Consider the following 24,922-nt stretch of genomic DNA (forward strand, 5'->3'; position numbering starts at 1 on the left):
GTGATGACGGGGTGGTCTTAAGTTGGGTGGGTGAGTAGGGATGGTCGATATGGGTCCCAAAAAGTTTTTACCTCAACAAACCTTCCCAATTATGCATGAAAGTGTATATATTACGAGAGATACACAGTGATGTACCGTTTTAAGTCTATGATGCACCAATGCCAAAAATCACTATATACTTACTATTTCGAATACATACATGTATATCATTTGTTTTTTATATTTGGAAATCAAATACTACTCTACTTAACTACTATTTAGAGCAAATGGTGAGATTGGAATGTGTGATCCAACTTCGAGCTACACCAAACACGGTGAGGAACTCTCCGTTAGTTCCAAATGATATGACGTGATGACGGGGGTGGTCTTAAGGTGGGCGGGTGAGTAGGGATGGTCGATATGGGTCCCAAAAAAAATTTACCTCAACAAACCTTCCCAATTATGCATGAAAGCGTATATATTACGAGAGATACACAGTGATGCACCGTTTTAAGTCTATGATGCACCAATTCCAAAATCACTATATAATTACTATTTCGAATACATACATGTATATCATTTGTTGTTTATACTTGGAACTCAAATAATACTCTACTTAAATACGATGTAGAGAAAAATGTGTGATTGGAATCAACAAACCTTCCCAATTATGCATGCAAAGCGTATATATTACGAGAGATATACAGTGATGCACCGTTTTAAGTCTATGATGCACCAATGCCAAAAATCACTATATACTTACTATTTCGAATACATACATGTATATCATTTGTTCTTCATACTTGGAAATCAAATACTACTCTACTTAACTACTATTTAGAGCAAATGGTGAGATTGGAATGTGTGATCTGACTTCGAGCTACACCGAACACGGTAAGGAACTCTCCAATAGTTCCAAATGATATGACGTGATGACGGGGGTGGTCTTAAGTTGGGTGGGTGAGTAGGGATGGTCGATATGGGTCCCAAAAAGTTTTTACCTCAACAAACCTTCCCAATTATGCATGAAAGTGTATATATTACGAGAGATACACAGTGATGCACCATTTTAAGTCTATGATGCACCAATGCCAAAAATCACTATATACTTACTATTTCGAATACATACATGTATATCATTTGTTTTTTATACTTGGAAATCAAATACTACTCTACTTAACTACTATTTAGAGCAAATGGTGAGATTGGAATGTGTGATCCGACTTCGAGCTACACTGAACACGGTGAGGAACTCTCCGTTAGTTCCAAATGATATGACGTGATGACGGGGGTGGTCTTAAGGTGGGCGGGTGAGTAGGGATGGTCGATATGGGTCCCAAAAAGTTTTTACCTCAACAAACCTTCCCAATTATGCATGAAAGCGTATATATTACGAGAGATACACAGTGATGCACCGTTTTAAGTCTATGATGCACCAATTCCAAAATCACTATATATTTACTATTTCAAATACATACATGTATATCATTTGTTGTTTATACTTGGAACTCAAATAATACTCTACTTAAATACGATGTAGAGAAAAATGTGTGATTGGAATCAACAAACCTTCCCAATTATGCATGCAAAGCGTATATATTACGAGAGATACACAGTGATGCACCGTTTTAAGTCTATGATGCACCAATGCCAAAAATCACTATATACTTACTATTTCGAATACATACATGTATATCATTTGTTGTTCATACTTGGAAATCAAATACTACTCTACTTAACTACTAATAGAGCAAATGGTGAGATTGGAATGTGTGATCCGACTTCGAGCTACACCGAACACGGTGAGGAACTCTCCAATAGTTCCAAATAATATGATGTGATGGCGGGGGTGGTCTTAAGGTGGGCGGGTGAGTAGGGATGGTCGATATGGGTCCCAAAAAGTTTTTACCTCAACAAACCTTCCCAATTATGCATGAAAGTGTATATATTACGAGAGATACACAGTGATGCATCGTTTTAAGTCTATGATGCACCAATGCCAAAAATCACTATATACTTACTATTTCGAATACATACATGTATATCATTTGTTGTTTATACTTGGAAATCAAATACAACTCTACTTAACTACTATTTAGAGCAAATGGTGAGATTGGAATGTGTGATCCGACTTCGAGCTACACCGAACACGACGAGGAACTCTCCAATAGTTCCAAATGATATGACGTGATGACGGGATTGGTCTTAAGGTGGGCGGGTGAGTAGGGATGGTAGATATGGGTCTCAAAAAGTTTTTACCACAACAAACCTTCCCAATTATGAATGAAAACGTATATATTACGAGAGATACACAGTGATGCACCCTTTTAAGTCTATGATGCACCAATGCCAAAAATCACTATATACTTACTATTTCGAATATATACTTACTATTTCGAATATGCTTGATGTTTTAATATAAAAAAATGTATTTAATATCACAAAAAAGTGACATGAGTCATCCGTATAAATATCTTAGGGTGTTTAGGGGTATTGCAATTTAGGTCAAAACTATCAGTTTTAATAACACAAAAAATTGAAAAAGACACATATGCCTCTACCATTTCTTCTAAAACTATCTCTATTTCAGTATTTCTAGTTACCCTTCCAAATTTAACAAAATTAGCCCTTAGACCTTATTATCTACTTTTAATTTATTATTATTTTTATTATTTTCGTAATTATTTATTTATTTACTAATTAATTAAATTTGATTATTATTATTTTATTATTTTATTATCATTCGAAAGGGATTTGGAGATCCAGAATTTGTAGGTAAATCGATTGAATTGCACTAACCTAAGATATAGAATTCATTTTGTTTGATCATAAGACATAGAATTCTACACATTTTGTTTGATCATAAGACATTTTATTTATATATCAGTTGTTTTCTACACATTTTGTTTGATCATAAGACATAGAATTCATTGATAATTGTGTTATGTTTTTTTCTGACATCATCCATCCTCTGCATACTCCTTCCAATATTCTGCTCCCAGACCCAAGTCAACCAGATAAAAGTGATCAAGTAAATATACTTCGGTCCCCATGATCATAAATGTACCAATTCCACTCTCTTTTAGTCCTGTTTCAAACAGCTTTCCTTCTATAATAACTATAACACATGATTATAGTAATACACCCATTAGCTTTCCTAATCTCAACAGGCATCCTTATTCCAACCCAGTCCCAGAACTTGCAGACAATAACAGCAATCCTAATAAGCCCGGTATTAGCAACCAACTCTTTATGAGACCATTTTTGCAAATTTCCAGCAATATTTGTTTTGATCATTTTGTGATTTTGGTTCTGATCATTTTCAAAGTTCATACTAATATTTGTTGGTTGCTATTACCGGGCTTATTAGGATTTTTAATACAGGACATAATGAACTAATTATAAGACATAATAGTGTTTTTATACAAGACATAATGAACTAATTACAAGACTATGGAGAATAACCACTTATATAATAGTCTGGTCCACCTCCATCACTAGCAATTAATTCGCTTATAAATTTGCGATTATAAGCGTTTTTCGGCGTCACAAAGTTGCTCTCCACATCAGGCGTTGCAGGCATTGTATAGTTTCGGTCGAAATCCTCATCATCGTCCTCATCACCATGCTCAATAACCTGATCACCATGCTCAATAGCCTCATCACCATGCCCCTCATCATTCTCCTCGTTTTCGAGATGCAAAGCTTTTCTGATGTACTCAGAAATGGGTTCATGATTATTCCAAAGACTAATCCATTTTTCGTAGACTTTTGTTAAGTCCTGGTCGTTATTGCTGCTGTTTCCTCTAAGCTTGATTTTTTTTTGCAGTCCAAGGGACAGATTTGGCGAGGTCCACATAGTTTTCCAGCCCCCGAAATTGCCTTAGATGAAAAATCGGTCGATGATGAGCCACCGCGTGCATGTTTATCACCGGGGCATTAGAGTACACAGACGGAAGATGGTTCAACCTCATATCATCACCCAACATTGTTTCATCATACGGATGCCACGTGATATCCTTTAAATACAAAGAAATAAGTTAGAATAATCTCTCTCTCTCTCTCTCTCTCTCTATATATATATATATATATATATATATATATATATATATATATATATATATATATATATATATATATATATATATATATATATACTAGGCGAATCCCCGTGCGTTGCACGAGAATAGAATTATATAGTTAAAATAATAACTTTTACTAAATTATTATTTAATATTTCTACTTTGAAACAAAATGTTAGTAGTAAAGCAAACATATAGTTAACATATTAGTTTTATTAAACATTATAGTTTAATTTTTAAGTCATTGTGATATATATAATTATTTGATAATTTTATAAGCCGTTTAAAATTGTGTAAATTATATATCAAATGAATGATAATATAACAGGTAACAAAACGTATTCAACTTTTAGTAACATAAAAATAGAAAAACATTTATTATAACATTTGTATTAAAAAAAACATATATACAACGAATAATAAAAAAATATGAAAAATAAACACTATAACTTTTAATAACATAAAAACACTAAAACATCTATTATAACATTTATATATTAACTCTTCATACTTAAATCACAAATATCAACATGAGCCTGTCTTTATAACCCAAAACATTTACACGTACAGATAGGTCTCCATTTACTACCAAAAGTAGACCAAAACAAACCCCTATACATTAATTCGCCAAAAACCACTATCTTCCAGCACATTAAACACAGATATGTCTCCATTTACTTCCAATTTTTTCCAGATCGAGTCCTTTTCTTCGTTGGTGAGCCACTTGGACTCAACACTTTCCGTTTCTTCAACACTTTCCGTTTCTTCTTGGGTAGAACCGCCACCTTCACATGAACCGTCACATTTTCTTGCATACCCTCCTCCTCTCCACCACCTCCTCCTCCCATAACATTTTCTTGCATACCAGGTTCATTATGCCCACTATCACTTTTAGAACCTTCAGATTGTTCACTATTAGGATTCCTATTCTCATGGTCTGATCCTTCAGAATTCTGAATGAAGCTTAAATTCTGCATGAAGCTTGAATGATAGGTTTCCATAACTTTCTGCATCTTTAAACCATAATCCTCCATTTTATATATAACCCCTCCGTCGTCATTCATGTTAACCAGACCTTCCGAAGCTTCTTCAAACATCTCTTTCAACCTTTTTGCTAATTTATCGTGTACGGAATCCAGAACTTCCGTTTCTAGACTAGCACCCTCCTGTAAATGAATAATATGAAACACAAACATGTTATAATTTTAAAATTAATTTCATAAACACTATGAAACACAAAAATTCACTATGAAACACAAAAATTCACTAACCTTTATATGTTCATTAACAAACTCTTTAACCATATCTTCCGTGACAGATTGGAGTTGAACTAAATCAGAAGAAACCTTCTTCATACAGAAGAGCTACATAAACGGAAACATTATTATAAAACATAATGATAAAATGTATACATAAACATAAACATAATCAAATATATAAAACGGCTTTAAACTAACCTGGAGGAACAAAATGCATCCTCCTACCTTGAGGTGACTATCTGCTTTAGATTTTTAGTAGGCGTCAATGTCATTGAACATTTGCTGGAGGAAATGTCCCACCCAATCCTTGTTTTCATGACAAGTATCAATCATACTGAGATACTTGGAAGGTAACCTATTACGTCGACTGGGTACCAACACACACAGGAGGGCAAGTAAATTGTATGCTATTTTAGCATCCGCCTCATTTCCTTCTTTGAGGAATTCTAACACTTTTTCGCGACAAACATAAGGTTTGTCCCCTTTTTCAAAGGCACCAAATTTATCAAATAAATCCCCAGACTTAACTTTTTGAAGATCTACTGATTCAGTGCCCGGTTTTATACCCATTATGTCAACAAAATCAGAAGCCGTGATTGTATATTCAGCCCCATTGATATTTATGGTGCACTTTTTGGGGTCACGCATTTTCATAAGCTTTTCAGCCGCATCACTGCTTACCAAAATCCCCTTTTGCATTTTTAAAAGACTTAAGAAGGGACTATCATTATCAATCCATTTCTGTATCATTTCCTTTCTACCAGAATCTTCAATCTCTTTTAGAAATATTTTGGCATTACACATGATGCTTGTTTTTTTACCTATAGCAATTTCTTTTTCTGGCTTCTCCTGTGAAAATTCGTTTTTTTCATCTTGAGTCATGTTTTTCCACTCTTCTTTAGTTTCTTCCAAACTATATTTCTCATTGGCCATTTTTTTCTGATGTTTCCGATAATTCTGGTAATTGTTCCATGGATTGTTTGCTTGTGCCTTTTCTATAACCGTAGTTTGGTCGACTGTATCGCTCATTTTTTATGATAGTCTGCATGTTTAGCATATGAGAAGCATCAACATCACAAAAGGAATTACACTAAAATTTCAGATTTAAAAAGTTATGTCCACTTTTATAAATGTTAATTGGCCAAAAGAACTTATTAACTTATAGATTTTGCAAAAGAAGTTTTTAAAAAGTGTTTGGATTAGCTTTTGTCTTTGCAAAAGTTAATAAATCAATAAGCTATTTTTAAAAATAAGTCAATAATTCTTCCCCAATCATAATATACTGTTTGATTTCCAAAGAATTTAAAATATACTTATGTTAAATGAATCACAAACATTCATATTGACACATGTCCAAACTCAGTAAAAATCAAACCTTTTCCAACATATATGAGTGAAAAAGTAAGATGGCTATATTAATTACATTGCTTTTAGTCCAAATTCACGTGCAGTATCAAAAGAACATTCAACTGTGGACTTTTGTTTGTAATCTAATGTACAGCAGAATCAAAGTCTAACCTCAAGAGTCTTGGACTTGTTGCTTTTGGTTGAAGTCGACTCACCTGCAACAAGAAACCACAAACAATTTTTTTTTTTTTTTTTTTGTAACTGTAAAACGTAAACAATCTATTAAGAAATCCAATCACATCCATCATATAACAACCGAATATCTCTAATCGATTAAGAAAAAAGTTTAAAACATATAATGAAGGAGAAAGAAATTGTACACTTACGACCCTGTTTCTCTGTTTCTCTTATGGCAGATGGCAGATGGTGTTAATGCTTGTTAATGGTTACATGGAAAAGGAAAATCGATACAGGTGGAGCAAAAAATCAGAGATGAATGCGAGCGTTTCTCTTGAGGCAGATGAATGCGAGCGTTTATCAGATGGGAGGTGTAAGGTGTTAATAGTCAATTAAATCAAAAAGGTATAAAATTTTAAATCTGCTACAAGGGATAAGTATTACTTAGAGAAAATCTAACCATTTAGCATCAACATGCACTGAAACATGATAATAACATACAAATCTAAAGCTTTAACCTAACTAAAACCAAACTGTGGCAAGTTAACCATTTAGCATCATTACTAACATATACCTACGTATAAAAATAGGAGTTGTCACTATTTTTTGCTTAATTTAATTTATGACTTTTAAGGCATGCATTCTCTCTAAAGTTGAGTCTTTTTTTAGTTTGCATCGGTTGCCAAACGTTATTAAATTTGTATATAGATTATAAACCCTAGCTTCTAATTCCCAAACGTATACATAATCATTACTTTGTACAGATTAGGAAATGCGCACAAAATCATACCTTTTAAACAGGGAAATCACGGCCGCAGTACTCCGGATCGAGTCGGAAAATCTATTGACAATAGTTCATGAACTAAATTCATCGAAAATAATATATAAATATCGAAATTAACAGAAAAATCAACGATTCCATCCACCATGAACATTAGGATAACCAAATGATTCTTAAAGCTTAGATCCATAGCGGCGAGGGTACAAGCCCTAATCCACTACACGATTTTGGAAGCATAAGAAGAGAGGGTTTAGTAATACCAGGTTAAACAATATGAAAATTACCAAATTGACCCTGGAAGGATGTGGAATATTTTAGTGACCTCAAATTCAAATCAATGTACAATCCATATTTTATGCCGTCAAAAAATGATACATTTTTGTGAAAGATACCTTTTTAATATGTTAATTTAATAAAGAGAAATAAAATATCAACTTTTATTCTGTAAAATTTAAATATAACATACTGGTTTCATTTTACAAAATATGTTATGTCAATAATACAAGTTAAAAAAAATTATTTTAAATAACATATAGAATATTAACTATATTTGTAAAAAATGTAAATAAGTCAAAATAGTATTGTGTTTGCATTTAGATTTTTTTTTCTATTAGAATTATATATATCTTTTTTTAGATGAATATTACCTATGATACCAAATGCTTACATTCGAAATGAATCGAACTCGATGCATCGGCTTGACTCGTATGCTAGACATGTATCATTAAATTTGTAATAAGCTTGTATTCAAGTCAACTTACAAGAACAAATGATATTTACCTGTTACATTAAAGAGCCTTCCATAGAGAAACAAGAGAGATTCGTGCCACAATTTAAATCTCGTTTCAAACTCCCTAATAAAGATGAGGTTAATGCAAATTTAAGCAAACAAACTAACTTTGTGGTGCCTGATTTCATTGGAAAAGAATGATAAAGCACGACAACCATAAAGAATTGAATTAGTGTACATATGAGAGTACCCAAATCAAGAAAGGTTTATGTTGTCAAAACACAAGGGTTTCTTGTTCAGAACACCAACCACAATCTTTGCCACAAAATAGTAAATATCCAAATCAAACAAGATTTATTTTCTTGTACACCGTTGTGATTGGATAAAGCCGAAATAGGTTTTTTTTTATAGAATTTAAGAAACATACGTACAAAAACCCTTGAAAGAAAATATATCAATAGTCTAATTAAATTCAATATCATTGGTGTGCAAGCTCTTCAACGGCTAAATCTTCTCCGCATTAAGACGAATAGGAATGAAATATGAGAACAAATCTAAAGCAACATGTGATTTGTCTATAAAACATTTAAAAAAAGGTTGTGATCTTTTGAGAAAAATGCATAAGTGTCCTTATAAAACTTTATATCGATATAGCATAATAATTGTGCTTCAACATTATATCTCACCACTCAAATAGCAATATATTATACAAGAAAACAAATGTATTAGAAGAAAGAAAACAACTATAGCTACAGCTACAGCTTCAAGAATCTTCAATGACAAAGACCACATTGTTATGATACAACTGACTTATGTACTTCAAGTTTGTATGTTCGTTTGGTATTGTTATCAAAATTTCAAAACCATATTCTAAACAAGATTAAGTTTTCTTTTTCTTATTTACACTTTTCCATATGTCATATATGGCTTTTTGCGATGAGAATATGGTATCAAAAGCATTCAGAGTTGGTTATTTTCATTTCTTTATCTAATGGGTTTTATATTTTGGTCTCAGTTTATGAGCATCACGGATAAGAGATATATGGGAATTAGATTGTTTGAAAGAAGAAAATTTTGCCTTAATACAAACTCCAATAATTAGGCACATAAATAAATTAAGACCTTTTTCTTCTAATTAAACATTCCAAGATAATTGATGTTCAAAAATATTTTAAAGCACTCTTTAGAATATACAAGCACAAATTTTGCAAAAAACAAAGACGGATCCGACCCATCACATAAGGTATTGTTTTCCAAGCTTTCTTTAATACATTTTCTTTCTTTATCAAGTCAAATAAGAACCACTTGTATGTAACTTATTAGTTCATTAACACCATTCTTTGTCCATACAACACTTTTTGCAAACCGAACAATCACTTAATGGAGAGACAAAAAAAGAAACAGGCTCGTTAGTCGTATGTCCTGTTCCCATTGAGTAAAAAATAATAATAATAATACCTCAACTAGAAAAAAAAAATCGACATGTTGATATCTTTCCATATTTCAAAATTTTGACACAAATTCTACTCTATAACCCCGAAAACTTGTGGATTGTACAACACTCGGATCCCCAATCATTTGATGGGTTAACCCATTCAACATACAAAAAAATTCTGGTAGTTTTTTAAAACACTTGTTAGTTACACTTTTCCTTCATATTGGAAATTCAATTTGTAATCATGTTGTAGATTTGCCAAGGTGTTCCTGCATGGACCCTCTGGAACATAAAAAAGGTAAAACAAGTGAATTAGTGTTGGTGTTTTATAATAATCTTTAAAAAAAAAAAGTAATAGTTTAATGGTTTGAATATATTGAGAGGGATTAAAATAAGAAAGGGAATGGGATTAATTACCTCCTAAAACAGTATGAATATATTGGAGATCATCTGATGAGCAAGCATCTATTAAAGCATAAACACCTGGTCTCAAAGCTTCATCTATCTCCCTGCAATCAATTTCCATCAGATGTTGTAAATATAGAATGGAATGAAAGTAAAATTACAAAACTGACCTTCTGATGCCGGCTTTCAGAGGACCATATCCTGAAAAGACCACTATGTAAGTGGATAGAAACAGGCGACAATCCTGCCCAATCACATCTTTCTGTTGTCGTATCTGCCAAAAAAAATTAAATTTTTAAAAAAGATCATATGGATTAATAAAGAATGAAACTTAACAAAGTGAAAGGAATCACATTTCCTTGAATGAATAAACAAACCTCTTCATAAATTCTTCGAAGGAAAGCACCACATTTTACTCCCTCTTGTAACCCCCATACAAAATAACCTTTAAGGGTAGTTTGGTCATTGTTTACCATCTCCAAACAATGAAGAAGAACAGAAACAGAAGCTTGAAGCAAAGCAATGTGCTGTAAACTTTCCCTGCAAGTAAAGCAATGGTTTAACCATATAAGCAATGTACTTAGTTTTTTTACCTATAATTCAATCGAATATTATCCACATAAAAAAAAAAAAAGTAAAGATTTCAAACCTTTTATGATGCCTAAGTAAAGTATGCAACATCCTGCAACACGCTGCATATAATTCAATCGAATATTCTCTATCTAAAACCTCGGTTTTCACACCCTCATTCAGAATATTCTGGAAAAGTGTAGAGGGAATACTAAGAGCTTGTGCCACATGGCATGAATCCATTTGATAAAGCGCGTGTTTTCCCGACACTTTTGTAAGCACTTCAATACACATAAGAACAACAGATCCAGGATCTGGATCAGTAGAATAATGTTTAACTGAAGTGGGATCTCTGTAGAAGATTTGTGGGCCCTCCAAATGAAGAATAATGTTGAAGAGACAACAAAGTGAACCCAATATATCTGTTTTCACTGTGTTCAGACTCTTCCTTCCTGTTTAAAGAATTGAAATTTTCAGTATTATGATATTATCAAAATGTTTTCAGAAATAAAAGTGATGAATATAACTTTACCTGTAATGGCCTCAAGGACTAAATCAAGACAATCAATTCCAGCTGCAACAACTGAAGAAACATTTCCTCCAACCAGAGCTCTTTTAATAGACTGCATAGCAGAAGATATATACACCTCTGAAGGTTTTCCAACAAAAACTTTGAATGATATTCTTAATCTGCTTTTGAGTTCATCTAAACAAGAAAGTCCACTAGAATGATCATTCATTGTTTTTGTACTTGATTCAGTCTCATGAGACTCTAAAGCAGCTTCTTTTCCTTGTAAAGAAATGCATTTTCCAATTGCCTTTAAGTGCAAATCAATCAATCTTTCATAAACTTTTGGAGGCAAAGTAGGGTTAGATGAAGAAATATGGTTTCCCAATTCTTCTAGAAACTTCCCAATCGCATCCAACAACACGAAAGTTAACTCTGATGGTGGTGGTGTTCTATTTCCAGTGTTCTTTGAGAATCCCAACAACAAAACTTCTGAGATTTCTAGGAATATAACAACCACCTTTGACAACAATGGAGTTTTGATCTGTGAATTTAACCTTAGAATAGCGGAATAGGAAATGAATAGCTGTCTAAGAAACAAACTTTCTCCTTCTAGAAGACTCTGCAAAAAGGACTTGTTTATCTCTGTGTTTCCCATTTCTAAAGTTTCCAAATTTAGGCGTTTTTCATACCCATCAGAGGAAATTTCAGAAAAAGAAGCTTTCAGAAAGAGCTCACACAAAGATTTGTTTATAGAAGTTGTGTAAGTATCTATGCAGAGTTTCAATTTGTCAATAGGTTCAAATTTTCTTCTAGAAAAAATGGCTTTGAGATTAATATTCTTTGTGTCCATATGAGATAAAGCAGATGAAAGTCCCCACAAAAATCCCTGAAAGCAAGAAAGAACAGATGTCGCCTTTCCATAACAAATGGTTTCCCTTTCCCCTAACATAATTTCTGCATAATCTTTTAATTCCTCAGATACATGAATCAAAAAGTTTGTTGCATTAATTCCATCTTCTTGATCAGATGAAGATACAGATTCAGTATTCTTGTGAAAAGGATCCCTAGAGGATATAAGGGAATGGCTTGCATTGACAAGAGTACCCTTGATGAGGGTGAAAAACACATATGATGTGTAATCAGTAAGTGAAAACATCAGATTCTTCAATTCAGTGTTGTGATTTGTTGAAAATGTGTTTTGTAGTGAGAGTAATGACTTTAAGAGCCATAAAGCTGGAAACTTGCCTTTAAAGTGTAGGGCACTAAGAGAGTTTTGATTGGTGGAAATATTCTCTTCACAGAATGTAATCATTAGATGCTTCAGGGTTTTTCGACAACAAAGAAGGAGCTTCAAAAGCTCAACATGATCATGTAATTTTTCACCCAATAAAGTGTTGAGTATAAGCCTGAAAAAAGAAGCATTTTCAGTTGTTAATCAATAGACAAGAGAAAAGAGGAAAGAGTATTTTGTAATTGTTACCTTTCAAGATTTAATATACAAGTTGCATAGAGAGAAAAAGATTTAGAATTTATCCATCTTTTGGGCATCCAACAGAGAAAACTGAGTGAACTTTGACAAACTTTATATATCTGACTTGATTCATCAACTTCTTGCTTCTTGATAGAGAGAGAAGATGATGGATCCATTGAAGAACAATCATTCACTTCACTAATATTGTTTGTAACTACTGAAGGAATTTTAAGGGAGCTTAAAACCTCAGGCCAATTGGGTTCCTCTTGCAATTCAATATCTGCTTCATTATTAAATAATGGTGACACTAACTCTTGAAGAAAGCTGCAAAACCTTGATGCCATATGTCTTCGAATAAACTGATTTAAAGAACAATGTGAATAATATTAGATGCAATTATTCTTCAACAAAGAACAGGATAATAATGCACCAAAATATAGAGCTAAATGCAAGAAATAACAATACCATCTTACTTTTTCCTCATATAACATTGTATTGCTGAGAAGCTCCAATGAGATTTCATGTATCATGACCTTCTTCAAGTTTCCACCTCCAACAACACTCTGCTCTCCAAATTGCTTCAAATTACTCTTCATGAATGGAAGAGAATTTTGAAGAAGAATTGAGAGAAACATCTTCACTTTCTTCTTAGCTGAATGAGCACTCCAAACATCGATATTCTGACAAATCATGCACCAAAATGCAGAAGGTAATGACTTCTTATCTATGGAAGCAACCGAAAAATCCCATCCATTTTCATAATTTGGCTCAGATTTATTCAATAAAGACAGGTGTCCCATTATATAACTTGTAAGACCTCTCGCCTCTTCTGATAACTTCATAAGTCGCTTTCCCAATCGTTTATTTTGTTTACCATTAATACCCTCTGCTTCTTTCGCCTCACTAACTATCATTTCATTCCTCTTGATCACAAACTCAAGGGAGTTGACCAATCTATTCAAGTCAACAAGCCTCTGAAGTGCCATAGCATTCAAAACATATGTTAGAGAAGAAAGATCTGTTTTGCTTTCTTTGGTACAAACATCTGAAATTGCTTCTATAATGAGAAGAAGAGAGACTGAAGGTTGGAGAATCCAAGAAAAATACCCTTTATCCTTTTCTGTCTTTTCCAACCAATCATTTCCAGAATAAGCTGTAAAGGGGTCCCGCATTATTTCTGACATCTTTTTGGATGTAGTAGGAGGTGCAAGAGTGATAGCTTGTCTATATAAGCTTCTAGAAGACATATATAAACGAAAAAAGAAAAGAAAAATCCAATGAGATTTCACTTTATTGGAGAATTTTCTTCCAGAAACTACAGAAAGAAACTCATCAACTCCTTTTGGTTGTGAGATCAAAATACTCATAGTAGGAGAAATGAGTGTCACCAAATCATTTAGAGAAACTCCAACAAGACTACTGTTACCTGTAGTGACAACCAATGAGTCCACAATTAAAGTGTACACTTCGGATAAACCACTACCAAGAACCTCTGCTTTCAACCGGACATTATGATGTGAATTGTCTAAAGTACCCTTCATCCATTCAAGAGATTCAGAGACATCAGTGGCTAATTCTTTAATAGATAAACCTACTTGCCCTTCAGGTATGGACTTTACAGCATTATGGATGGAAAGTTTTAACTCTGGTGAGCATAATATCAATCTCAATGACTTTGCCCATGATTTTGAATGACTAGATTCTTTTTTGTTTGCAGATGATACAAAACGCCTCATTGCTTTACAAAGTGCAAAAACAGATGTTCCCACCTATCAAATATAGATGGTTTATGTTAATAAGTCTAACTTCAATTTGAAATAACAATTTACATAAACAAGTTAAGCTTATTAATATGTCAAACAAGTATTAGTGCAAATCAAAGAATGCTCCACTAACCTGACGAAGCTCACTGTAAAGGTTAACCATGTGGCATCCAAGATGAAGAATTTCTGGAATTATCGAGGACTTATCCTGTAAATTGGTCAAACTGTGTCCAAGTGTCCCATATGAGAACATCAAAAGCCATAAACTTTCAAGATCATTCCCAAGAACCTCATAATCAATTTCCAATAAATAATCCAGGCATGAAATAACATCTTTGGCTACCAACTCCACCAAATCCTTACATGTTCCATTGTTTGCATCAAAAGTTGATGGAACTAACTGATCTATTTTGGAAGAAAGTAGTGTTATTTTATCACAGACCAATTTCAAGAAATTAGCACAAGCCCCTTCAGATGCATCATCTACCCTTGTGTATACTTTCTCTTGCATTAAGTTGATAAGAATTGAGTTGAATGATTTGAGTGTGCAATGAACATCCTCTAACATTGTTCCTATTTCCACTTCATGTTGAAGGTAAATATCAATATCACATAACAAAGGCTCTAGAATTTGTACAAAGAAATCAAACAATGACTTCCGAGTTTCAGCATTTAAAAAAGATAGACTATCTTGCCTTTTGATACAATGGACATACATACGAAAAAGCTCCCCTTCACCAGATAATGCCAAGGCTTTCTTCTCCACCACTATTCTTCCCAGTTTATCAAACAAGTGTCTGTGATAACTTCTGATAACTGTTTTTGAGTCTTTTGGCTTTCCTTCATCGGATAGTTTATACTTAGATAAGCTCTGTAAGCTCAAAAATCCATCAATGTGTGAGGGATGAAACAATCCTTGAGAGAAGACTTCTTCAATTAGCTTCAATAATTTATTTGTGGCAAGTTCAGAAGAGTGTATTACATGCAGTAAGCATAGCAAAGGTTCCAAAAGCTTATCCACAAAATCTTGAAAACCATTTTTCCGATTTGGATGAAGCCTTAAGAACTTGATGAATGGATCAAGTACTATGCATGTCAAGTTCATGACAATTGTTCCTGATATGGTATCATTGAGATTACTGGTGATAACTTTCAGAACAAGATCAAGTAAAGTACCAACTAACAAAATCCACAAATCTAGATTTTCATTTGAAACACCACCATGTGATGTGAAAATGAGTGAAATGCAATCAAGAATTGTGTTGTATAATGTTAACTCATCTTCATTCAAATCTTTGATTTCCATGTTCCTGGTGATGCAGTGAATAACTTTTAAGATGTCCTTAGAAAAGCTCAGTGAAATGTTTAATTTCATACCCTCCTCCAGGCAGAACTTGAAAATCTTCCAGCATCTATAATCTAAACAAGAACCACTTACACCAAACTGAGGAGTAAGCCCTGAAACCCTAATTTCTTTCTCTGAAGAGATTAATGTTGACTGGACCCAATTGTTGAGAAATGTAATTACTCTATCAAAGCTAACAGCCTCTGATGGATGAGTTGTGTCATCTGCTACTTGACTAAAACTCAAATTCACAAACTTATATGCGAGTTCTACCTTTCTGCACAAAAAGTATTCGAGTATCAGAAATGTATAACCAAATATTACAGTCAATATAGCCATGTTCTTGTTACAAACCATTTGACCTCAAATTCATTCCGTTTCTATGATTTTTCCCTAACGTTTTTCATGTAAACAAGCATAAAACCTACAATATACGCACACATGGAAATGGAAACAAATACCAGGAGAGTAGAACAAACACTGTTGTACGAAAAGAGGCTTACTTCTCAATATTGAGATTCTTCTTCTGTAGTGACAAAATTAACTGCAAATTTCTCCACGGAGTTGCATCTTCAAGAAATTCTGTTGTTGTTTCCTTAACTTCTTCTATTGGTTCGTTTACCAAATCATCCGATTGATCGATACGAGATGATTTCGAAGCCTTATCCTCGTACTTATTCTCTGAATCTGGAAGCTTTCTCTTCTTCTTCCTCTTCTTTGCGTTGCTACTGCTGCTCTTTTCTGCTCGCGGCGACTGATAATCCGCCATTGTTGAAGTTCAAGCTTCCAAGGGTTTTGTGCTTCGAAGGGTTTAAGACTTTAACCAAAGTAATGTTACACAAATCATCCTTTAACGCTCTGAAGAATTACATTTAAGCCCACTACTCATATGTTGTTACACAAACGTTCCTTCTATTAAAAGGAAATACATCAAAAGTTCAAAACTCGTTGATGAAATACGTACACAAACCATCCCTTGTTAATTCTAACGAAATGCCTATACGGATTCCAAACAAAGCTAAAGTAGGTTACGGGGTTGTTTGTTTGACATCTTAATGATCCCATCAAAAGGCTGGATCTGGATGATTAAGATTCAGAGTGTTTGGTTAACCTTTTTCACCCTCTCAATGTAACACCCATAAAAATCAAGCCAATTTTAAACTTTTTCAATCAATTAAAAACCATTAATTATTACAATGTGTTTTCAAAATAATTTCATATCAGAGTATCCCAGAAATCAAAATCATAAAATGTGAGGAGCTGTACGATCACACATCCGTCTTCCCGCGATCATCTGATGTACCTGAAACCAAAACTGAAACTGTAAGCCCAAAGCTTAATGAGTTCCCCCAAAATACTCATACACATAACAATACACATATAATCACAAACAACATACTATGGGTCCAGTCAACCATCGGGTTGGAATACCCCAAGCCCTCAACCATCAGGTTGGAATGCCAACATACTATGGGTCCAGTCATCCTCGGGATGGAATACCCCAGGCCCACAACCATCGGGTCGGAATGCCCACATATTACAAGTCCAATCATTCTCGATATGGAATACTCACGGCCCACAACCATCAGGTTGGAATGCCCAGGTATGTTGGCTCTCGCACAAAGCAGATAAGCCTCAACCACCAATCAAACATGTGCACATATATCAGATAATCACATAACAGTCTATAGAAAAACAAACCGATCTAATAGATCATGACAGCATAATAACATCCTATCTACCAGGATACTGATTTAATAGATCTTAACAGCATAATACCATCCTATATACCAGGATCTGATCTAATGGATCATACTAGCATAACATATCCAGATAACAATCCAAAAGGGCCGGCATTGGTGCCTTAGACCCTTGAGTATAGTGAGGAAAACTCACCTCACAACTGTTGAATCTGTAGTGATAAGATCAAACTCTCGAATCACAGCCACGAACTCCACCACCTATATCCACTATAGGACCACTTCCATAAATTCCCAATCTACTAAAATACCCCTAGAAGTCAAACTGGTCAATCCTTGGTCAAGGTCAAAGTCAACGGTCAAGGTCAAAGTCAACGGTCAAGGTCAATAGTCCATGTTGACCCAACTCGTCGAGTGCAGCTCACTGACTCGTTAAGTCCTTCCAAAACTCGAGAAGTCGTGAAACCCCAGTTGACTCGTCGAGTTTCCAGACAACTCATCGATTCCATGCGTGTCCAAAAGTCAAGAAAACCCTAACTGACTCGTCGAGTCCTCTTACTGACTCACCGAGTCCATGCAGAAACTAAACAACGGGAAAACCCTTCCCAACTCGTCAAGTTGGCTTATCCGACTCGTCGAGTTCATGCAGTTCATTTCTTGTCCAGATGATTTTAAGCTACTCCAAAGCTCCAATTGGTAGATTTAGCCTCCTAGGGCCTAGTTACCACGTAAAGTTGCAAACTTTACGTGCATGCAAGGTCTTAAGAGCCAAAACTAGGCTAAAGAAGAAGTTCAAGGCAAGGAGAAGGCCATAGCTTGACAAAGACTAGAACTTTGTGACAATAAGGGGCTAAAGGAGTCCAGATCTGAAGTTACAACCTCAGATCTTGCCCCAAATCCGGAAATACCACGACAATACACTAGAAAGGGTTCTAAACCCATGTATGAAGAGATATAACTAAGGGAGAGCCAAGGTAACAACTTGTTACCTTCAAAGTGATGCTAAGATGGAGTAGAATTCGGATCCACAACTTCTCCTTGCTCCAAGCTCCTTGGAATTTAAGCTCTTCTTACTAAAATCCACCTTCCAAGCTTAATAACACACAAATATGGTGTGACATCCCCATTTTTCACGGCCAGAAAAGACCGATTTTGTTTATGCTTTATAAAAATCAGAGTACCTCTTTTAATAAAAATGTTGCGGAATTTGTTCCCAGAAAAACATGATAAATACGTTATCAAAGCATTTCCGAAGAAATGTATTTTTATCCATTTTAAAACATTTGGGATGTCATCGTCAATACAGAAACATAAACATAAACAGAACTTACATTCATTTACACTAGTGATTTACATCGCTTTTAAATCTCTCAGTGTAAAGTAGCTTCATATCGACACCTGTGATACAAATAAGCTTGAGTGGGTCAGGTTGGGAAACCTGGTGAGTACATAGGGTTTTCAACCCACAATAATATAAGTTTATTAACTTTATCAAACCAAACAAACCCGATTACCCGTTCCCGTTATCCTCACTTTACATCCCTAACACATCTAACACAAGGGACCTAGTCTAAGGGACTTTCATCGGGGTGAAAACACATGCTTCGGGGGTTCCTCAGCAATTCATGTCAAATAAGGCAACCATGTGGAGGATGGAGTACTGCTGGTGAGCACACAGTTCAAATAAACACCTACAAGTTGCGAGCGGGCTAGCGTTCCACTGGACTGTCTAGAATAGTCTGTGGTCGTCATCTATACTCCGCTAGATGACTGGATCATCAGTAACATCTATATCGAGGCCTTTCAATATTTTATTTGGTCACACAACAACTATTACATCTACCCATGTTTTACCCAACACGTTTTGTAGATATAAAATATATATACAATTTAAATCATTTAAAACGTGTATAAAAATATTTCACCCAGCATAGACAGCAAGTATTCAGACAATATGCACACATAGCACGTAATTTATATTAAATACTTCATATCTATGTGTAAGATGAAAGGGACCATGCACGCACTTGAAAAGGTGGTGATTCCGAACTCAGACAGCGCTTCGCTTCTTAAAAATAATTTCCTTCGACGAAACCTAGTATTATTACCACTAGAGTTTAGTATATTATTCGCCGAGACTAATTAATAGTCTAGCTATTATTACTATTACATAAGCGTTAAATAATACTTATATAACCCATCATAATAGCCCAAGTACTTATTATAAGTTCCTAATAACGTTACTATAATTAAATAAAAGCTATATTAAAAATAGCGTAGGTGTAGCTCACTTACAGCGGGTTTTATAGAAAACCAGGCTTTGCTTGGAGCAGCGTTCCCGAGCCGAAAAGCTCTTCTTCTTGGAGCCGTCTAGCACTCCGGGGCTTCCGCCTCGTGCTAGGGAGGTTCTCTAGGCTTTTCGGGGGGTTTCGGGGCTAGAGAGAGGTTCTAGAGAGAGAGTAAAGAGAAGAAAGAATGGGAAAGGTGTGAAGAAAATGAGGGTGGGAGAGGTTCTATTTATAGGGTGAAAAATGGCTGAACTTGGTGCCACATGTCACCATCTAGTGGCAAGACTTGGGGAGAAAGCAATGGCCTGGATTGTGCCACATCACCCATTTTCGCACAGCACACTTCCGACTTCTAAAATCCGTAACTTCCACATACGACCTCCGTTTTTTATGTTCTTTATATCCACGCGTAGGTAAAAATAAGATCTACAACTTTCATTTTGACTCCGTCGGCTAATTATCGACCGATCTTAAATTTAACAGTACGAGGAGATTATACTGTTAAATGTCCGCGTAAAATTCATAACTTCTACATACAGACTATGTTTTCGTCTGTCTTTTTACCGTTGAGTTCCTATTAATGAGATCTTCAATTCTCATTTAGGTCGCGTAGGCCAAAAACCGCTCGATCTAAAATTCGAGTTTCAGGTTGTGCACTGTTAAGCCAAATCTTAGAAAATTCATAACTTCCTCATACGAAGTCAGATTTGGGCGTTCGTTTTTTGTATGTTCTCGGTTTAACGTATACTACAACTTTTGTTTAGATTTCTAAGGCTAAAAAGTCCTCCATCGTAAATTCACTATTTACGTCTCCTGGTGTCGTGCCGGTTTTGCCGTAAAACTTCGACGGACCATAACTTCTTCGTTATAACTCGGATTTCAACGTTCTTTATATGTACGGAACCCTTGAGACGTATTCTACAACTTGGTTAAAATTATTTATTCTAAATAATCTTTTGTCAAAAAGTCGTTTTCGACCCCTGTTATCTCTAAATTGACTAGCCCGGATCTACGGGCGTTACAATTATCTCCCCCTTAGGATGATTACGTCCCGGAATCATCAACGAAACAGGTCTCACATGATGAATCCATACGTTATCTCTTCATCCTAAGTAATAACCGTAACTTTGATGTTTCTTCGAACGAATATCTAACTCTAAGACTTCCTGATTGCAGGCGGTGCTCGATCTTGCACTTGCTCCCTATCTCACATTAGACTCCAAATTATGACCTTCAAGTCACAATCTCGATCCTTACTGGAGACTGCTTCTTCTTCTTAACAAACTTAAGATAAGTCATTTTATTACTAAAATGGACCGATGTGTCATATTCTAATGACTTATCATTGTATGTTCCCACGCTTAGACTCAGGTCTCTTAGAGTCTTCCAGAACAGACTATACATTTCTTCATGTTCTAATCACATCTTAAAAGGTATCATTTCTAGCTACAAGCAACTATCGTGATACCTCTACCGATCGCTTCGATTATCTTTTATTTCAATCTTCCGACTTAAGTCAGATGCTACATCAAACTTGGTTCTCTTAACCACGTAACATACATATCGTAGTCCGACTCAATTCGATATGACCACTAGGGTCGGAATAACAATCATCCTCTTAGTCATTACCGAAACGATGGTAACGACATATTTGAATAAAACGGTATCAATTACTAGCTTCTTGGTAACCTTGTGACTTTCCCTGATCCAAGCGTGAGTCCTGTGCTTCCGGTAGTATAGGCCTCTACTACCTTTCACACCTACTCATACTCGTCCCAAGTACTGTCTTGCAGTTCACCCAAGTCACCATACAAGAAAATCACATAACAACTTGACACATTAGATAACAAAACGAAGGTTTTATATTATTCCTTGAAACGATTACATAGGTGTTCAAGTTCAACCTATACTATGCCTCTAATAGGCTACACCACGTGGTACTATTTACACGACTACTTCATAGATCCTCATTCCTGATCCCTTTCATTTCCATCTTCTTCGTCAAGGATCATATGGAACGCTCTTGCCTACGGTTTCGGTGGAATGTTTAGTCTTGCCGCCTCTTTCTTCTTCGGGCAATACTTAGCAACGTGCCCTTCTTCACGACATTCATAACACACCCTTTTGCTGGCGGTGCACTCGTTGGCGTAATGTCCGGTCTTCCCACACTTGTAGCAAGTCACTTCCTCGCTACATTTCCCAAAGTGCTTCTTCTTGCACTTCTCGCACCATTTCACTTTGCTTCCTCCTCCGCTAAACTCCTTTGAACCAGACTTGATCTTCTTATTGGGCCTCATAGACGCCTCAAACTTCCTCTTTTCGCCAACCTCAATCTTGTTGGCAGCTCTTCCCTTAATCATATCCTCCACAGACTTGGCAGCCCAGATAGCTGCCTCCAGAGTAGGTGCCTGACGCACTGGCACCGCGTACTCCCATGGAAGTCCCGTTGCGTACTTGTCGATTTTCCTCAGCTCATCCGGAACAAGACGCAAGGCGAACTCCATCTTTTCTGTGAAGTTGTTGGTGTATTCATCAATTGACATGCTTCCTTTCTTCAAGGTCAGAAACCGGTTCTCTAGCTCCAGCAGGTTTTGGGCTGAGCAGTACTTGCGTTTGAACTCCACCAAAAACTCTGCCCATGTCAGTTGCAGGGGCTCATTGGGGCACAGAGTCTTCCCCAGGGTATTCCACTAGCGCACAGCACCTCCTCAGAATTGACGTACTGCAAAGGTGGTCTGTAACTTGCCTCTGTAACCACACGTCATGAAAGCTAACTCCATCTCCGAGATCCAATCCATGACTCCGATCGGATCTTCCTTTCCAGTGAAAGTCGATGGATTGCAAGTCAGAAATTCCTTGTACTTGCATCCATTCCTCTCGACTCCGTCATACTGGTTGTTTTGTCGAACTATTGGTGGGTTGGCTTGACCAACGGTCCCACTGTAGTTCCCTCCTTCTGACTGCCCGTCGTTCAATTCGGGCTGTTCAACTGGCATTGTAGGTTCGTCCCTATTTTGATGCAACATTTGCCTCATCTCTTCCCGTTGTTCAGCCAACATAGCCCGTATCATGGCTTGTACTCCGCCCATTGTAATTGGCTCAGGAGCATCTGCTACAACATGTATTTGTTCAATCACTGGTGGTTGATTCCTGTTCCCATTTGCATTCCCGGCTCCACTACGGGTTCTTGCCATTTCGATCTATATACCAAATTAGACGTTCGGTGTGCAATGACGATAATTAACATAGGAAAGATTTTATTTACGATCGACGTGTAATTCTCCCTATTTCTCCGAAAAGTTATATGCCAGTTCTAATACCGTAATTAAACGTTTAGAAATCTGAACACATAAAGTTTCTAGATCCGGTCGGCAACAGACCATAGATCCGATCATACAATGCATATCATAAATCATTTAGCACATAAAAGCATGTTAGGCATTTTCCCTAAATTAGCTAGTGCTTGTGTCTATTCAGGTGATTTACCTAAATTTTATTAGACACACTCCTCACAATCCTTGCTTAGCATTCTAAGTTTAAGTTTAGAAATAAATCCATATTCCTAGTTCGCTTAAACTAATGCTCTAATACCAACTGTGACATCCCCATTTTCACGGCCAGAAAAGACCGATTTTGTTTATGCTTTATAAAAATCAGAGTACCTCTTTTAATAAAAATGTTGCGGAATTTGTTCCCAGAAAAACATGATAAATACGTTATCAAAGCATTTCCGAAGAAATGTATTTTTATCCATTTTAAAACATTTGGGATATCATCGTCAATACAGAAACATAAACATAAACAGAACTTACATTCATTTACACTAGTGATTTACATCTCTTTTAAATCTCTCAGTGTAAAGTAGCTTCATATCGACACCTGTGATACAAATAAGCTTGAGTGGGTCAGGTTGGGAAACCTGGTGAGTACATAGGGTTTTCAACCCACAATAAATAAGTTTATTAACTTTATCAAACCAAACAAACCCGATTACCCGTTCCCGTTATCCTCACTTTACGTCCCTAAAACATCTAACACAAGGGACCAAGTCTAAGGGACTTTCATCGGGGTGACAACACATGATTCGGGGGTTCCTTAGCAATTCATGTCAAATAAGGCAACCATGTGGGGGATGGAGTACTGCTGGTGAGCACAGAGTTCAAATAAACACCTACAAGTTGCGAGCGTGCTAGCGTTCCACTGGACTGTCTAGAATAGTCTGTGGTCTTCATCTATACTCCGCTAGATGGCTGGATCATCAGTAACATCTATATCGAGGCCTCTCAATATTTTATTTGGTCACACAACAACTATTACATCTACCCATGTTTTACCCAACACGTTTTGTAGATATAAAATACATATACAATTTAAATTATTTAAAACGTGTATAAAAATATTTCACCCAGCATAGACAGCAAGTATTCAGACAATATGCACACATAGCACGTAATTTATATTAAATACTTCATATCTATGTGTAAGATGAAAGGGACCATGCACTCACTTGAAAAGGTGGTGATCCCGAACTCAGACAGCGCTTCGCTTCTTAAAAATAATTTCCTTCGACGAAACCTAGTATTATTACCACTAGAGTTTAGTATATTATTCGCCGAGACTAATTAATAGTCTAGCTATTATTACTATTATATAAGCGTTAAAAAATACTTATATAACCCATAATAATAGCCCAAGTACTTATTATAAGTTCCTAATAACGTTACTATAATTAAATAAAAGCTATATTAAAAATAGCGTAGGTGTAGCTCACTTACAGCGGGTTTTATAGAAAATCGGGCTTTGCTTGGAGCAGCGTTCCCGAGCCGAAAAGCTCTTCTTCTCGGAGCCGTCGAGCACTTCGGGGCTTCTGCCTCGTGCTAGGGAGGTTCCCTAGGCTTTTCGGGGGGTTTCGGGGCTAGAGAGAGGTTCTAGAGAGAGAGTAAAGAGAAGAAAGAATGGGAAAGGTGTGAAGAAAATGAGGGTGGGAGAGGTTCTATTTATAGGGTGAAAAATGGCTGAACTTGGTGCCACATGTCACCATCTAGTGGCAAGACTTGGGGAGAAACCAATGGCCTGGAT

At 35.7% G+C, this 24,922-nt stretch overlaps 2 protein-coding genes across 6 annotated transcripts; both read right to left on the reverse strand.

Moving 5' to 3' along the window:
* Positions 1-4,572: 4,572 nt before the first annotated feature.
* LOC145133561 (uncharacterized) lies at positions 4,573-7,885 on the reverse strand. 5 transcript variants are annotated; one of them, XR_013718623.1, is made up of 5 exons: positions 7,635-7,885; positions 6,839-6,882; positions 5,519-6,362; positions 5,333-5,425; positions 4,573-5,227 (listed from the first exon to the last, which is right to left on the reverse strand). XR_013718623.1 is itself a non-coding variant. In XM_079068491.1 (4 exons), exons 3-4 carry the CDS (start codon positions 5,414-5,416, stop codon positions 4,736-4,738), a joined length of 576 nt encoding a protein of 191 aa, XP_078924617.1. In that variant the 5' UTR covers positions 5,417-5,425; positions 5,519-6,362; positions 6,839-7,025; the 3' UTR covers positions 4,573-4,735. The 5 variants fall into 5 exon arrangements, 1 of the variants encoding a protein (XP_078924617.1); XR_013718621.1 differs by having other exon boundaries at positions 7,054-7,885; XR_013718622.1 differs by having other exon boundaries at positions 7,048-7,885.
* A 1,934-nt stretch (positions 7,886-9,819) lies between these two features.
* LOC145129565 (Urb2/Npa2 family protein) lies at positions 9,820-16,660 on the reverse strand. Its single transcript, XM_079064323.1, has 10 exons — positions 16,359-16,660; positions 14,644-16,132; positions 13,221-14,516; positions 12,757-13,106; positions 11,298-12,682; positions 10,845-11,217; positions 10,573-10,735; positions 10,366-10,469; positions 10,208-10,299; positions 9,820-10,072 (listed from the first exon to the last, which is right to left on the reverse strand). Exons 1-10 carry the CDS (start codon positions 16,622-16,624, stop codon positions 9,996-9,998), a joined length of 5,595 nt encoding a protein of 1,864 aa, XP_078920449.1. The 5' UTR covers positions 16,625-16,660; the 3' UTR covers positions 9,820-9,995.
* Positions 16,661-24,922: the final 8,262 nt, after the last annotated feature.

Source organism: Lactuca virosa, chromosome 8 (assembly GCF_052849685.1).
Source record: "Lactuca virosa cultivar CGN04683 chromosome 8, Lactuca_virosa_CGN04683_v6, whole genome shotgun sequence".
Taxonomy (NCBI): domain Eukaryota; kingdom Viridiplantae; phylum Streptophyta; class Magnoliopsida; order Asterales; family Asteraceae; genus Lactuca; species Lactuca virosa.

Bases quoted from the DNA above. Each gene is read 5' to 3' on its own strand.
- LOC145133561 (XM_079068491.1), bottom strand. From the start codon at position 5,416: ATGAAGAAGGTTTCTTCTGATTTAGTTCAACTCCAATCTGTCACGGAA. The intron at 5,228-5,332 runs GTTAGTGAATTT...ATTCATTTACAG, and splicing joins TTGTTAATGAACATATAAAG to GAGGGTGCTAGTCTAGAAAC.
- LOC145129565 (XM_079064323.1), bottom strand. From the start codon at position 16,624: ATGGCGGATTATCAGTCGCCGCGAGCAGAAAAGAGCAGCAGTAGCAAC. The intron at 13,107-13,220 runs GTAAGATGGTAT...TCTTTAAATCAG, and splicing joins CAATGTTATATGAGGAAAAA to TTTATTCGAAGACATATGGC. The intron at 11,218-11,297 runs GTAAAGTTATAT...TTCTTTAAACAG, and splicing joins AGTCCTTGAGGCCATTACAG to GAAGGAAGAGTCTGAACACA.